Source organism: Oncorhynchus mykiss, chromosome 15, assembly GCF_057628025.1.
Source record: "Oncorhynchus mykiss isolate SJ-2025 chromosome 15, ASM5762802v1, whole genome shotgun sequence".
In the NCBI taxonomy this organism is placed as follows: Eukaryota; Metazoa; Chordata; class Actinopteri; order Salmoniformes; family Salmonidae; genus Oncorhynchus; species Oncorhynchus mykiss.
In genome coordinates, this window is record NC_143036.1 from 73,310,603 (window position 1) to 73,324,922 (window position 14,320).

The 14,320-nt window shown below is 46.8% G+C and overlaps 1 protein-coding gene across 1 annotated transcript in view; it reads right to left on the reverse strand.

The window, feature by feature from the left end:
* Positions 1-698: 698 nt before the first annotated feature.
* The window catches only part of LOC118938840 (PDZ domain-containing RING finger protein 4-like), a 76,043-nt gene continuing 62,421 nt past the window's right edge, over positions 699-14,320 (reverse strand). The window contains exons 5-8 of the mRNA XM_090199167.1: positions 8,330-8,392; positions 5,836-6,042; positions 4,474-5,309; positions 699-4,314 (exon numbers count right to left, since the gene is read on the reverse strand). Coding sequence (XP_090055293.1) covers positions 3,471-4,314; positions 4,474-5,309; positions 5,836-6,042; positions 8,330-8,392 — 1,950 coding nt within the window. The 3' untranslated portion in view covers positions 699-3,470. The remainder of the gene's footprint in view (positions 4,315-4,473; positions 5,310-5,835; positions 6,043-8,329; positions 8,393-14,320) is intronic.

Sequence of the window (14,320 nt, forward strand, 5' to 3'; positions counted from 1 at the left end):
GATGATAGGGTCATGATATTACTCTGACACTTCCTGGTGCAACAGGGACACTGAGCAGAGATGATAGGGTCATGATATTACTCTGACACTTCCTGGTGCAACAGGGACACTGAGCAGAGATGATAGGGTCATGATATTACTCTGACACTTCCTGGTGCAACAGGGACACTGAGCAGAGATGATAGGGTCATGATATTACTCTGACACGCATGTCAACCTCCATGTTTCAAACGTGACGAGAACGGGATACATGCCAGTGCTTTTGAGCCAGAGGCGTTTGCAGGGCTTGATGACTAGAGCTGGTGGAGTTTGTCCCAAAATGGCTGACTGACCTCTCATAGCAACGTTATGGATGAAGTAGGTGCTGAATGAGATGTGGGACGATGCTGATTGACCTCTCATAGCAACGTTATGGATGAAGTAGGTGCTGAATGAGATGTGGGACGATGCTGATTGACCTCTCATAGCAACGTTATGGATGAAGTAGATGCTGAATGAGATGTGGGACGATGCTGATTGACCTCTCATAGCAACGTTATGGATGAAGTAGATGCTGAATGAGATGTGGGACGATGCTGATTGACCTCTCATAGCAACGTTATGGATGAAGTAGATGCTGATTGAGATATGGGACGATGCTGATTGGAATATTATGACGTGTAACCAGGAAATGCATCCAACCAACCACAATACAATAATTTGTTTCATAAAGATAAACAATAATTTATTCACATTTCCTTTGCAAAAATCACAATTAGCACACATTGACCTGCCTATGAAGTTACCAACTACCGATCACTGGAAAGAAGACGATAAACACTGAGCAAAGATAGAAGAGCCGTGTACAATGAAAAGCCCCCGTTTGAAGCCCCACCAAATGCCAGAAAGGACTGTTAGGTGAAATATAATGCGTTAGAGACAATAACTTGTGTTATTTTTGACAATACAAAGAGATCTTCAGACAGGTCCGAAAATATGCAGAATATACTAATAAATGTACACTAATTGAAAATAAGCAATACAAAATAATAAATATGTTTTGTATTTATAAATTACATTTAATGTATTCGGGGAACAATCAAATCACTTGAATTAATGATTTAATCAGTAAGAAATGCACTTTTTTCATTAGTGATACTGATTTACCATTGATGAGAAACATTGAGATCACTTTTGCAATGAGATGTTGGGGAAAAACTGTTGACTAGTGAACCCCTCCTTCAAGACTGTTTTAAACTGAGAAACTGTTGACTAGTGAACCCCTCCTTCAAGACTGTTTAAAACTGAGAAACTGTTGACTAGTGAACCCTTCCTTCAAGACTGTTTAAAACTGAGAAACTGTTGACTAGTGAACCCTTCCTTCAAGACTGTTTTAAACTGAGAAACTGTTGACTAGTGAACCCTCCTTCAAGACTGTTTAAAACTGAGAAACTGTTGACTAGTGAACCCTTCCTTCAAGACTGTTTAAAACTGAGAAACTGTTGACTAGTGAACCCCTCCTTCAAGACTGTTTAAAACTGAGAAACTGTTGACTAGTGAACCCCTCCTTCAAGACTGTTTTAAACTGAGTAACTGTTGACTAGTGAACCCCTCCTTCAAGACTGTTTAAAACTGAGAAACTGTTGACTAGTGAAACTTCCCTTCAAGACTGTTTAAAACTGAGAAACTGTTGACTAGTGAACCCTTCCTTCAAGACTGTTTTAAACTGAGAAACTGTTGACTAGTGAACCCTCCTTCAAGACTGTTTAAAACTGAGAAACTGTTGACTAGTGAACCCTTCCTTCAAGACTGTTTAAAACTGAGAAACTGTTGACTAGTGAACCCCTCCTTCAAGACTGTTTTAAACTGAGAAACTGTTGACTAGTGAACCTTTCCTTCAATACTGTTTTAAACTGAGAAACTGTTGACTAGTGAACCCCTCCTTCAAGACTGTTTTAAACTGAGAAACTGTTGACTAGTGAACCCCTCCTTCAAGACTGTTTTAAACTGAGAAACTGTTGACTAGTGAACCCTTCCTTCAAGACTGTTTTAAACTGAGAAACTGTTGACTAGTGAACCCCTCCTTCAAGACTGTTTAAAACTGAGAAACTGTTGACTAGTGAACCCCTCCTTCAAGACTGTTTTAAACTGAGAAACTGTTGACTAGTGAACCCCTCCTTCAAGACTGTTTAAAACTGAGAAACTGTTGACTAGTGAACCCTTCCTTCAAGACTGTTTTAAACTGAGAAACTGTTGACTAGTGAACCCCTCCTTCAAGACTGTTTTAAACTGAGAAACTGTTGACTAGTGAACCCCTCCTTCAAGACTGTTTTAAACTGAGAAACTGTTGACTAGTGAACCCTTCCTTCAAGACTGTTTTAAACTGAGAAACTGTTGACTAGTGAACCCCTCCTTCAAGACTGTTTTAAACTGAGAAACTGTTGACTAGTGAACCCTTCCTTCAAGACTGTTTAAAACTGAGAAACTGTTGACTAGTGAACCCCTCCTTCAAGACTGTTTTAAACTGAGAAACTGTTGACTAGTGAACCCCTCCTTCAATACTGTTTTAAACTGAGAAACTGTTGACTAGTGAACCCCTCCTTCAAGACTGTTTTAAACTGAGAAACTGTTGACTAGTGAACCCCTCCTTCAAGACTGTTTTAAACTGAGAAACTGTTGACTAGTGAACCCCTCCTTCAAGAAAGACTGTTATAAACTGAGAAACTGTTGACTAGTGAACCTTTCCTTCAAGACTGTTTTAAACTGGGAAACTGAAAGCCTCTGAGACACCACTGAATTATTGACATTCTCAGGACTTCAGAATTTTCCAAGAGAACTCTGAGTTGACATTTTCAGAAATGATGAAAGCTCCTTCAGAGATTTGGTGGTGTTTTGACTCGCAAGGCCAGCTTGGCATATTGAATGGGTCTTAGAGGGTTGTGCAGTTATATGGTCGATCCTCAGTAAAAGACAAGGAGGATTCTGCACAAGAGTCCAGTGTCTGTTCTCAGGTGTATGGTACATTTCTGACCACTACAGTTAATCACTGCCATGCTGGATAAACAATGCAAACATGATAACGTACCACGATGTCTTTGACTTGATGATGATGATGATGTGGTTTACAGAGAATTCTGGTTATGATAGAAACATGTTTCATGACATCATAAATGAGCAACTGCAGAAAACATTTCACAGTGCATCGACAACCAGTGTAAAAAAAAACATTTTACAAAATGTTACTGAGTTTACAAAGTGTGAAAAATATAGGATTTTCCCCATTATAAAAAATGCCACATTGAACGAGGCAAGTAAGGTCATACCGCATGGACGCGATGAGAGAGAGAGAGAGAGATGGGGCAAGGTTGTCCCTAGACACTGCTCTGAGGTCAGTTTTTCATTATCGTCCAAATGGTTAATGCCCGACCCGGGTAGTTTTAAATGATCCTAGATCTGTGTGTACAGGGAAACTTCTACCCGGAGCTGTGGTCCTATACTGTAGTAACAGACAGGAAGGCATTGTGTACTTGTTTAGTCCCCTGGTCCTCAGGTGCTCTGGCCCCGTGACTCATTAGTTCCTGGATGGTCATCCAGTTATCCAGGATCTTCTTGTTGCGTTTCTTCATCATCTTCTTGTGGCTGAGTTCCAGGATGTTGACCTCTTTACGGCCCTCGGCCCCGCTCCCAGGGCCCTCTCTGAGACACTCCAGCCGGCTCCTCTGCATGTACTCCCTCCTCCTCCTCTGCTCCCTGGCTCTGGCCAGCTGCTGCTTTCTCTCCTCTTTACTCCAGTACCGCCCCATCTTCATCTCGGACATAGTGTCGTCATCCGTGGTCATCCCTCCACTACGCTCCTCCCTGATCCTCAGCGCCCGTTCTCGTAGAATCCGGTCCCTCGCCGGTCGCCGGGCTACATACTTCGTCCCGTCGGCTCGAACTTTGACCTTCCATTCGAGGCGTGGTTCCCCCGGGCGGGTGGAGCGGTCCCGGCAGACGCTGAGGAGGCTGAGCTGGGACTGGGAGTAGGTCTCCAGACTGGAGGTCTGCTGGAGGAGCTGCTGCATGTAGCTCTGAAGGTGTCTGGCGTGGGCTGGAGAGGCGCCCTGCTGGGGGGCTGTGTGGTAAGGGGACGGGTAGGGAGGGACCCTGCGTGGCCCCCGGTGGCTCCTGGTGCGGTCGCAGCGCTCGTCGTCTGCAGGCAGGGCCGGGTCTGACTCGGAGGGGGAAGGGTTGGACTGGTCGGGGCTGCTGGAGATGACCGTGGTTCCAGGGCTGGAGTTGGGATCCTGTCGGGTGTGTGTGGCGGGCCCGGTCGAGATCTCACTCTGGAGCTCTCTGAAAAGAAGATTAGAATAATACATTATTATCCATTTTCTAAAATAGAAACGTCAGACCCAGAATTGGAACCGGCAACCCTCCGGCTGCTGGCCCACCTTTCTAAACTCAAGGCTAAAAAGGGCTTAATAAAACACATTTGATTGATTGTCTACATACCTGTCTGGGATGGGGATGGAGATGGACTGGCCGGAGGCTGCCATGGTGCTCCGGAGGTTCTTCTGGTTGGTGAGGCTGATGCGTCTCTGTAGAGAGTGGTCCGGGGATCTCTCCATGCCTAGAGGAGTGGACCTGGCACTCTCAGCCGTGTTATAGGCACTGGAGCTGTCCTTGTCCCCCCTTAGCTTGTCGCTGTCCCACTGCCTCTCCCCTGGATGCTCGTTGATATCGGCCAGCTTGGCATGCTGCTCACGCCCATGTTTGGGGCTTCGTCCTGGGGAGCACATAGGGGTGCAGGGGGGATCCCTTTGGTTCTTACGGAGCTGGTGGGCCTGCATGATGCTCTGACACTCCAGCTCGATACTCCTCAGCTCATCGTTCAACATCCTCAGCTCCTGTTCCATCCCTCCACCACCACTGACCCCCACCCCGCTCTGCTCCGTCAGGCTGCACTCGATGGTGCTTCTCCTGCTATAGTACACACCACACTCCCCGCTGTTACGGATCTGGCACTTGAGCTCCAGGAGCTGCTTGAAGCGGCTGTCACACTCCAGTCCTAACCCCACTCCACCCTCACCCTCCTGGGCTTGGATCAGACCCCTGGGTCCCTGGGTGTCCGAGGGTACCACCACCCTCCTGCCCAGCCCCTGGCCATGCTTGGCCCTCCATCGGTCTCTGAGGCCCTGGGCAGGCCTCCGGTGGACACGGGCTAGGAGGACTTCCTGTTCGGAGCTCTCCTCGTTGCGCCCCGTCCCCAAGCCGCTGTCTTTGTCCTGAGTATTGGATGAACACGTGGCCGTGTCTGTCATGACGTCATCCTCCTCCAGCTGCTTGGCCTGGAAAGAGAACAAAGAGTTGTGGTAGAGAAGATGGAAGATATTCTACAACACTAGAGCCTATCAACATACATCAGCCCACATCATAGTACCAGCTCTTAAGCATTTAGAATAGCAATACCTGGACATGTGTACTGTCTAGAATTGCAATATCTGGACATGTGTATTGTCTAGAATAGCAATATCTGGACATCTGTACTGTTAGAATATCAATATCTGGACATGTGTATTGTCTAGAATAGCAATATCTGGACATCTGTACTGTTAGAATATCAATATCTGGACATCTGTACTGTTAGAATATCAATATCTGGACATGTGTATTGTCTAGAATAGCAATATCTGGACATGTGTATTGTCTAGAATAGCAATATCTGGACATCTATACTCTCAACATTGAAATATGATCTATTTGGGAGGGGTGCAACGCAATATTAGGAAAGTGTTCCTAATGTTTTGAACTCTTAAGTATATAATGGACAAATAATATGTCCATCTCATATTATATTCCCCAGGCTGTTCTCACCTGCTCCTCTCCTCCTCCTGTCTTCTGCACCTCCTCGTTCCTCCTCTCCTCAAGGATCTCCATCTTCAGCTCCTCTAGGAGTTCATTGTGCTCCTCATCCAGCCACGCCTCCTCTGGTCTGGTCACCAGGAGAACGATACTCCTGGACTCCTCATTGGACAGGAGAGTGAAAGCTTCCTGCCTGTCCTGTACGTCACAGCCATTGATCTGGTAACACGCACGTAAAGAGATGAGAAAATATATAGTCCACACATACTGATTAAGAAAGAGATCCTGTTACTGTCTGTTACACTCACTGACAACTAAACTCCATCACGGAAGAAGAATTAATGAAGACATTATGTAAAACATACATAAAGAGATTAGAAAGTACTGTATCTAGTACACAAAGATATTAGACATTACTGTATCTAGTACACAAAGAGATTAGAAAGTTCTGTATCTAGTACACAAAGATATTAGACATTACTGTATCTAGTACACAAAGAGATTAGAAAGTTCTGTATCTAGTACACAAAGATATTAGACATTACTGTATCTAGTACACAAAGAGATTAGAAAGTACTGCATCTAGTACACAAAGATATTAGAAAGTTCTGTATCTAGTACACAAAGATATTAGACATTACTGTATCTAGTACACAAAGAGATTAGAAAGTTCTGTATCTAGTACACAAAGATATTAGACATTACTGTATCTAGTACACAAAGAGATTAGAAAGTACTGTATCCAGTACACACTCACTCACATATTGTACATACAGCGATTAAACTGACTGACGAAACCATCCCCCTTTAAATGACTCCCTTCCGCCTCTATACAGTGCACATCACAGTCATTCACTTAACTCCTCCATCACAGAAGATGGAGTGTTTGAGGAAACCATCCCCCTTTTAATCTCTCCCTCCACCTCTCCGTCTCTCTGAGAAAAGCACCTCCAGTCAATTATGAATTCACACTTTCACAGGCAGGCAGAGGATGTCTGGTCTGCTCTGTGTCCTGTCTTCTCTGCATTGATTAAAGATGGAGGGCAGTGGGGGCCAGCCACGGCCATGGGAGAGAGAGCGAGAGAGAGCGAGAGAGAGAGAGAGAGCTGCACGGTGTTCATGAAAGGCTGGTCTCAGCGGAGCACTGCGCCCATCCAGACATACAATTAACTGTACTGTGACAGGTGGCGTTCATCTTTCCCCTGCAGAGTAATGGGCTTGTCACAGAGAGATAATGGGACCCAGAGAACACCAGGGCTCAGCCCTCCAATCAGAATACAACCGGGGCTTAGCCCTCCAATCAGAAGAGACTGTGCAGTGTTTGGGTCCACCAGTCACCTAACATCATTACTGCTACTACTGGGAGAGTGTAGAAATCACTGACTACTACTTCTAATCTCTGTTCACACCTAACACAGCTAACACACATCGCACACACACACACACACACACACACACACGTTTAATTTACTATCCAAGTGGGTACCAAACAATTGATTCCTATTCAAAATTATATTTTCCCTAAACCCTTTACCTAACCCTAAATGTAACCCTAACACTGACTCAAAGTCTAACCCTAATCTTAATTGTAACCCTAACCCTAAACCTAACCCCTAAAACCTAAAATAGCCGTTTTCCTTGTGGGGATCAACGAAATGTCCCTACTTGTCCACATGTTCCTTGATTTACTATCTTTGTGAGGACTTCTGGTCCCCACAAGGATAGTAAAACTAGAAACACACACACACACACACACTCTCACACTCTCACACTCAAACCCACTTCCACACTCCTTTCTCTCCCTCTGATGTGACCCGCCAGATGGCTCTACAGTTCTCAGAGAGAGAGAGAGACCCGCCGGCTGGCTCTGCAGTTCTAAGGGAGAGAGAGAGAGACCCGCCAGGTGGCTCTACCATTCTCAGAGAGAGAGAGAGACCCGCCAGGTGGCTCTACAGTTCTCAGAGAGAGAGAGAGAGACCCACCAGGTGGCACTACAGTTCTCAGAGAGAGAGTGAGAACCGACAGGTGGCTCTACCGTTCTCAGAGAGAGAGAGAGAGACCCGCCAGGTGGCGCTACAGTTCTCAGAGAGAGAGAGAGAGACCCACCAGGTGTCTCTACAGTTCTCAGAGAGAGAGAGAGAGAGAGAGACCCGCCATGTGGCTCTACAGTTCTCAGAGAGAGAGAGAGAGACCCGCCAGGTGGCTCTACAGTTCTCAGAGAGAGAGAGACCCGCCAGGGAGGATGTGGTGCTGCTGTGTGAAAACAACACTAAGGACTTTCATTTTCCAGCTTAAGTGTAGCCATTAAATATGCATATGATCTGTAGCCCGAAGACAACAACAGCTCTGCTCCTAGAAGAGAGCTTACAGGGAGGGTGCCTTTGAGTGTGTGTGCTTGCGTGTGTGTATGTGTGTGTGAGTGTGTGTGTGTGAGTGTGTGTGTGCTTGTGTGTGTGTGTGTGTGTGGTTGCGCTCATGTAATTGTTCTTGAGATGAAAATACGTACCTGTAATATTCGATCTCCTTCCCTAATGCGCCCGTCCCTGGCAGCAATGCTGTTGGGTCCAACCTGAACAAATAAAACAACAAATCAATCCAGACGCCATACACACACGTTACTACTGTTACCATGTCACTGTCTGCTAGAACAGGCAGCTGGATACCCAAGTCACTACTGTTGCCATGTCACTGTCTGCTAGAACAGGCAGCTGGATGCCCAAGTCACTACTGTTGCCATGTCACTGTCTGCTAGAACAGGCAGCTGGATGCCCAAACACTACTGTTACCATGTCACTGTCTGCTAGAACAGGCAGCTGGATACCCAAGTCACTACTGTTGCCATGTCACTGTCTGCTAGAACAGGCAGCTGGATGCCCAAACACTACTGTTACCATGTCACTGTCTGCTAGAACAGGCAGCTGGATGCCCAAACACTACTGTTGCCATGTCACTGTCTGCTAGAACAGGCAGCTGGATACCCAAGTCACTACTGTTGCCATGTCACTGTCTGCTAGAACAGGCAGCTGGATGCCCAAACACTACTGTTGCCATGTCACTGTCTGCTAGAACAGGCAGCTGGATGCCCAAGTCACTACTGTTGCCATGTCACTGTCTGCTAGAACAGGCAGCTGGATGCCCAAGTCACTACTGTTGCCATGTCACTGTCTGCTAGAACAGGCAGCTGGATGCCCAAACACTACTGTTACCATGTCACTGTCTGCTAGAACAGGCAGCTGGATACCCATGTCACTACTGTTGCCATGTCACTGTCTGCTAGAACAGGCAGCTGGATGCCCAAACACTACTGTTACCATGTCACTGTCTGCTAGAACAGGCAGCTGGATGCCCAAACACTACTGTTGCCATGTCACTGTCTGCTAGAACAGGCAGCTGGATACCCAAACACTACTGTTGCCATGTCACTGTCTGCTAGAACAGGCAGCTGGATACCCAAGTCACTACTGTTGCCATGTCACTGTCTGCTAGAACAGGCAGCTGGATGCCCAAGTCACTACTGTTGCCATGTCACTGTCTGCTAGAACAGGCAGCTGGATACCCAAGTCACTACTGTTGCCATGTCACTGTCTGCTAGAACAGGCAGCTGGATACCCAAACACTACTGTTACCATGTCACTGTCTGCTAGAACAGGCAGCTGGATACCCAAGTCACTACTGTTGCCATGTCACTGTCTGCTAGAACAGGCAGCTGGATACCCAAACACTACTGTTACCATGTCACTGTCTGCTAGAACAGGCAGCTGGATACCCAAACACTACTGTTACCATGTCACTGTCTGCTAGAACAGGCAGCTGGATACCCAAGTCACTACTGTTGCCATGTCACTGTCTGCTAGAACAGGCAGATGGATACCCAAACACTACTGTTACCATGTCACTGTCTGCTAGAACAGGCAGCTGGATACCCAAGTCACTACTGTTGCCATGTCACTGTCTGCTAGAACAGGCAGCTGGATGCCCAAACACTACTGTTGCCATGTCACTGTCTGCTAGAACAGGCAGCTGGATGCCCAAACACTACTGTTGCCATGTCACTGTCTGCTAGAACAGGCAGCTGGATACCCAAGTCACTACTGTTGCCATGTCACTGTCTGCTAGAACAGGCAGCTGGATGCCCAAACACTACTGTTGCCATGTCACTGTCTGCTAGAACAGGCAGCTGGATGCCCAAGTCACTACTGTTGCCATGTCACTGTCTGCTAGAACAGGCAGCTGGATACCCAAGTCACTACTGTTGCCATGTCACTGTCTGCTAGAACAGGCAGCTGGATGCCCAAACACTACTGTTACCATGTCACTGTCTGCTAGAACAGGCAGCTGGATACCCAAGTCACTACTGTTGCCATGTCACTGTCTGCTAGAACAGGCAGCTGGATGCCCAAACACTACTGTTACCATGTCACTGTCTGCTAGAACAGGCAGCTGGATGCCCAAGTCACTACTGTTGCCATGTCACTGTCTGCTAGAACAGGCAGCTGGATGCCCAAACACTACTGTTACCATGTCACTGTCTGCTAGAACAGGCAGCTGGATGCCCAAGTCACTACTGTTGCCATGTCACTGTCTGCTAGAACAGGCAGCTGGATACCCAAGTCACTACTGTTGCCATGTCACTGTCTGCTAGAACAGGCAGCTGGATGCCCAAACACTACTGTTACCATGTCACTGACTGCTAGAACAGGCAGCTGGATACCCAAGTCACTATTGTTGCCATGTCACTGTCTGCTAGAACAGGCAGCTGGATGCCCAAGTCACTACTGTTGCCATGTCACTGTCTGCTAGAACAGGCAGCTGGATACCCAAGTCACTACTGTTGCCATGTCACTGTCTGCTAGAACAGGCAGCTGGATGCCCAAACACTACTGTTGCCATGTCACTGTCTGCTAGAACAGGCAGCTGGATGCCCAAGTCACTACTGTTACCATGTCACTGTCTGCTAGAACAGGCAGCTGGATGCCCAAACACTACTGTTGCCATGTCACTGTCTGCTAGAACAGGCAGCTGGATACCCAAGTCACTACTGTTGCCATGTCACTGTCTGCTAGAACAGGCAGCTGGATACCCAAGTCACTACTGTTGCCATGTCACTGTCTGCTAGAACAGGCAGCTGGATGCCCAAGTCACTACTGTTGCCATGTCACTGTCTGCTAGAACAGGCAGCTGGATACCCAAGTCACTACTGTTACCATGTCACTGTCTGCTAGAACAGGCAGCTGGATACCCAAGTCACTACTGTTGCCATGTCACTGTCTGCTAGAACAGGCAGCTGGATGCCCAAACACTACTGTTGCCATGTGACTGTCTGCTAGAACAGGCAGCTGGATACCCAAGTCACTACTGTTGCCATGTCACTGTCTGCTAGAACAGGCAGCTGGATACCCAAGTCACTACTGTTGCCATGTCACTGTCTGCTAGAACAGGCAGCTGGATGCCCAAACACTACTGTTACCATGTCACTGTCTGCTAGAACAGGCAGCTGGATACCCAAGTCACTACTGTTGCCATGTCACTGTCTGCTAGAACAGGCAGCTGGATGCCCAAACACTACTGTTGCCATGTCACTGTCTGCTAGAACAGGCAGCTGGATGCCCAAACACTACTGTTGCCATGTCACTGTCTGCTAGAACAGGCAGCTGGATACCCAAACACTACTGTTGCCATGTCACTGTCTGCTAGAACAGGCAGCTGGATACCCAAACACTACTGTTACCATGTCACTGTCTGCTAGAACAGGCAGCTGGATGCCCAAACACTACTGTTGCCATGTCACTGTCTGCTAGAACAGGCAGCTGGATACCCAAACACTACTGTTGCCATGTCACTGTCTGCTAGAACAGGCAGCTGGATACCCAAGTCACTACTGTTGCCATGTCACTGTCTGCTAGAACAGGCAGCTGGATGCCCAAACACTACTGTTGCCATGTCACTGTCTGCTAGAACAGGCAGCTGGATACCCAAACACTACTGTTGCCATTGCCACTGTCTGCTAGAACAGGCAGCTGGATACCCAAACACTACTGTTGCCATGTCACTGTCTGCTAGAACAGGCAGCTGGATACCCAAACACTACTGTTGCCATGTCACTGTCTGCTAGAACAGGCAGCTGGATACCCAAACACTACTGTTGCCATGTCACTGTCTGCTAGAACAGGCTGCTGGATACCCAAACACTACTGTTGCCATGTCACTGTCTGCTAGAACAGGCAGCTGGATACCCAAGTCACTACTGTTGCCATGTCACTGTCTGCTAGAACAGGCAGCTGGATGCCCAAACACTACTGTTGCCATGTCACTGTCTGCTAGAACAGGCAGCTGGATACCCAAGTCACTACTGTTGCCATGTCACTGTCTGCTAGAACAGGCAGCTGGATGCCCAAACACTACTGTTGCCATGTCACTGTCTGCTAGAACAGGCAGCTGGATACCCAAACACTACTGTTACCATGTCACTGTCTGCTAGAACAGGCAGCTGGATACCCAAGTCACTACTGTTGCCATGTCACTGTCTGCTAGAACAGGCAGCTGGATACCCAAGTCACTACTGTTGCCATGTCACTGTCTGCTAGAACAGGCAGCTGGATGCCCAAACACTACTGTTGCCATGTCACTGTCTGCTAGAACAGGCAGCTGGATGCCCAAACACTACTGTTGCCATGTCACTGTCTGCTAGAACAGGCAGCTGGATGCCCAAACACTACTGTTGCCATGTCACTGTCTGCTAGAACAGGCAGCTGGATACCCAAGTCACTACTGTTGCCATGTCACTGTCTGCTAGAACAGGCAGCTGGATACCCAAGTCACTACTGTTGCCATGTCACTGTCTGCTAGAACAGGCAGCTGGATGCCCAAACACTACTGTTGCCATGTCACTGTCTGCTAGAACAGGCAGCTGGATGCCCAAACACTACTGTTGCCATGTCACTGTCTGCTAGAACAGGCAGCTGGATGCCCAAACACTACTGTTGCCATGTCACTGTCTGCTAGAACAGGCAGCTGGATACCCAAACACTACTGTTGCCATGTCACTGTCTGCTAGAACAGGCAGCTGGATGCCCAAACACTACTGTTGCCATGTCACTGTCTGCTAGAACAGGCAGCTGGATACCCAAACACTACTGTTGCCATTGCCACTGTCTGGTGGATCATTATCAAACACCTTCATTGCTTTCTCTTCTTGTGAAGATCCCCATCTGAATATATTAGTTCAACAATACAACGCCGAGCATCCAACCATTCCTCAAAACTTCCATTGAGCTCATCATCACATGGTAATAGGACGTGTGTCCCCAATGGCACCCTATTCCCTAAATAGTGCACTACTTTTGAGCATGGTCCATAGGGCTCTAGTAGTGTACTATATAGAGTATAGGGTGCCATTTGGGTCGCAATATATAGTTTGAAATATGACAGTATGGATTGTAGTTTATTAGTGTGGTAGCTGTCCACCAAGATAACACTGATGTTGGTGTCAACAACCATCTTCCCGCCTGGTTTAAGAAAAGGGAATGAATCTTCATGAGAAAACTCATTTCAACATTTATTGATTTTCTCATTATTTTGTTTTCAGTTTTTGGGGAGTGCTTGTATCGAATCTCAAATCGTTCCCTTGACGATATGTGTTCAGAGTTTTTTCTTCCTACCTTTGAATTTCAGTTACAAAAAACAAGCATTTCTTTCATCAAAGAACTGAACATCAAAATAAGGAGCTCAGCAAGAGAAAATTAACATTGGAAGTGTATTAATAAGTCAGGAATGATTCAGCTGAAAATGTGTAGACATTTCTAATTTCTATAATAACATTTCATATTTTTCACAGGCAATCCCTGTGGATACGTTTTTGAGGGAATCTAATCTACTTGGTATGATTTCAATACCGCTTCCATTTCTCTGCAATTACTTCAAACGCTTTGTAGTTCTCAGAGTCAAGATCAAGAGCTATACGTAGGTGTTCAAAACCAACCAGGAAAACAGACCTGTGCTTCCACAAGGAAAGTGACACCAACATTATACACAGAAATACATTTGATTGAGGCTCATTAGCATGTACTGGAATCAAAAAGATATACAGATATACTGTTTAGGTTTATAACATGATGTTAGAGGGGTATGAGGCAACTGCAGGTGCTGTTCCTACTTTACCTGAGGTAACGCTTCAGCTTATTGAAGAGGAAGCTGGTGTAAGAGCAAGGCAATACCGCACACACACACACACACACATACAAACACCCCCCCCCCCCCCCCAGTTTCCCCCCCCAGACACCACCAGAATGAGAGCTTTAGCTTTACTTTAGTCTGAGAGACATTATTTCCACTCAGCTGTCTCTCTGCTCTTTGTTTCAGTCTTTGGTATGCAGAGGCGGTGGTGGGAATATGTGTCATTTTACACTCTGCAGGAGGAGGAAGGAAGGGTGTCACTCACTGTGGACTAATTAAAATCCTCAATCCTCCTTTCAAACTTCTCTTGCTTTCCTCTCCTCTC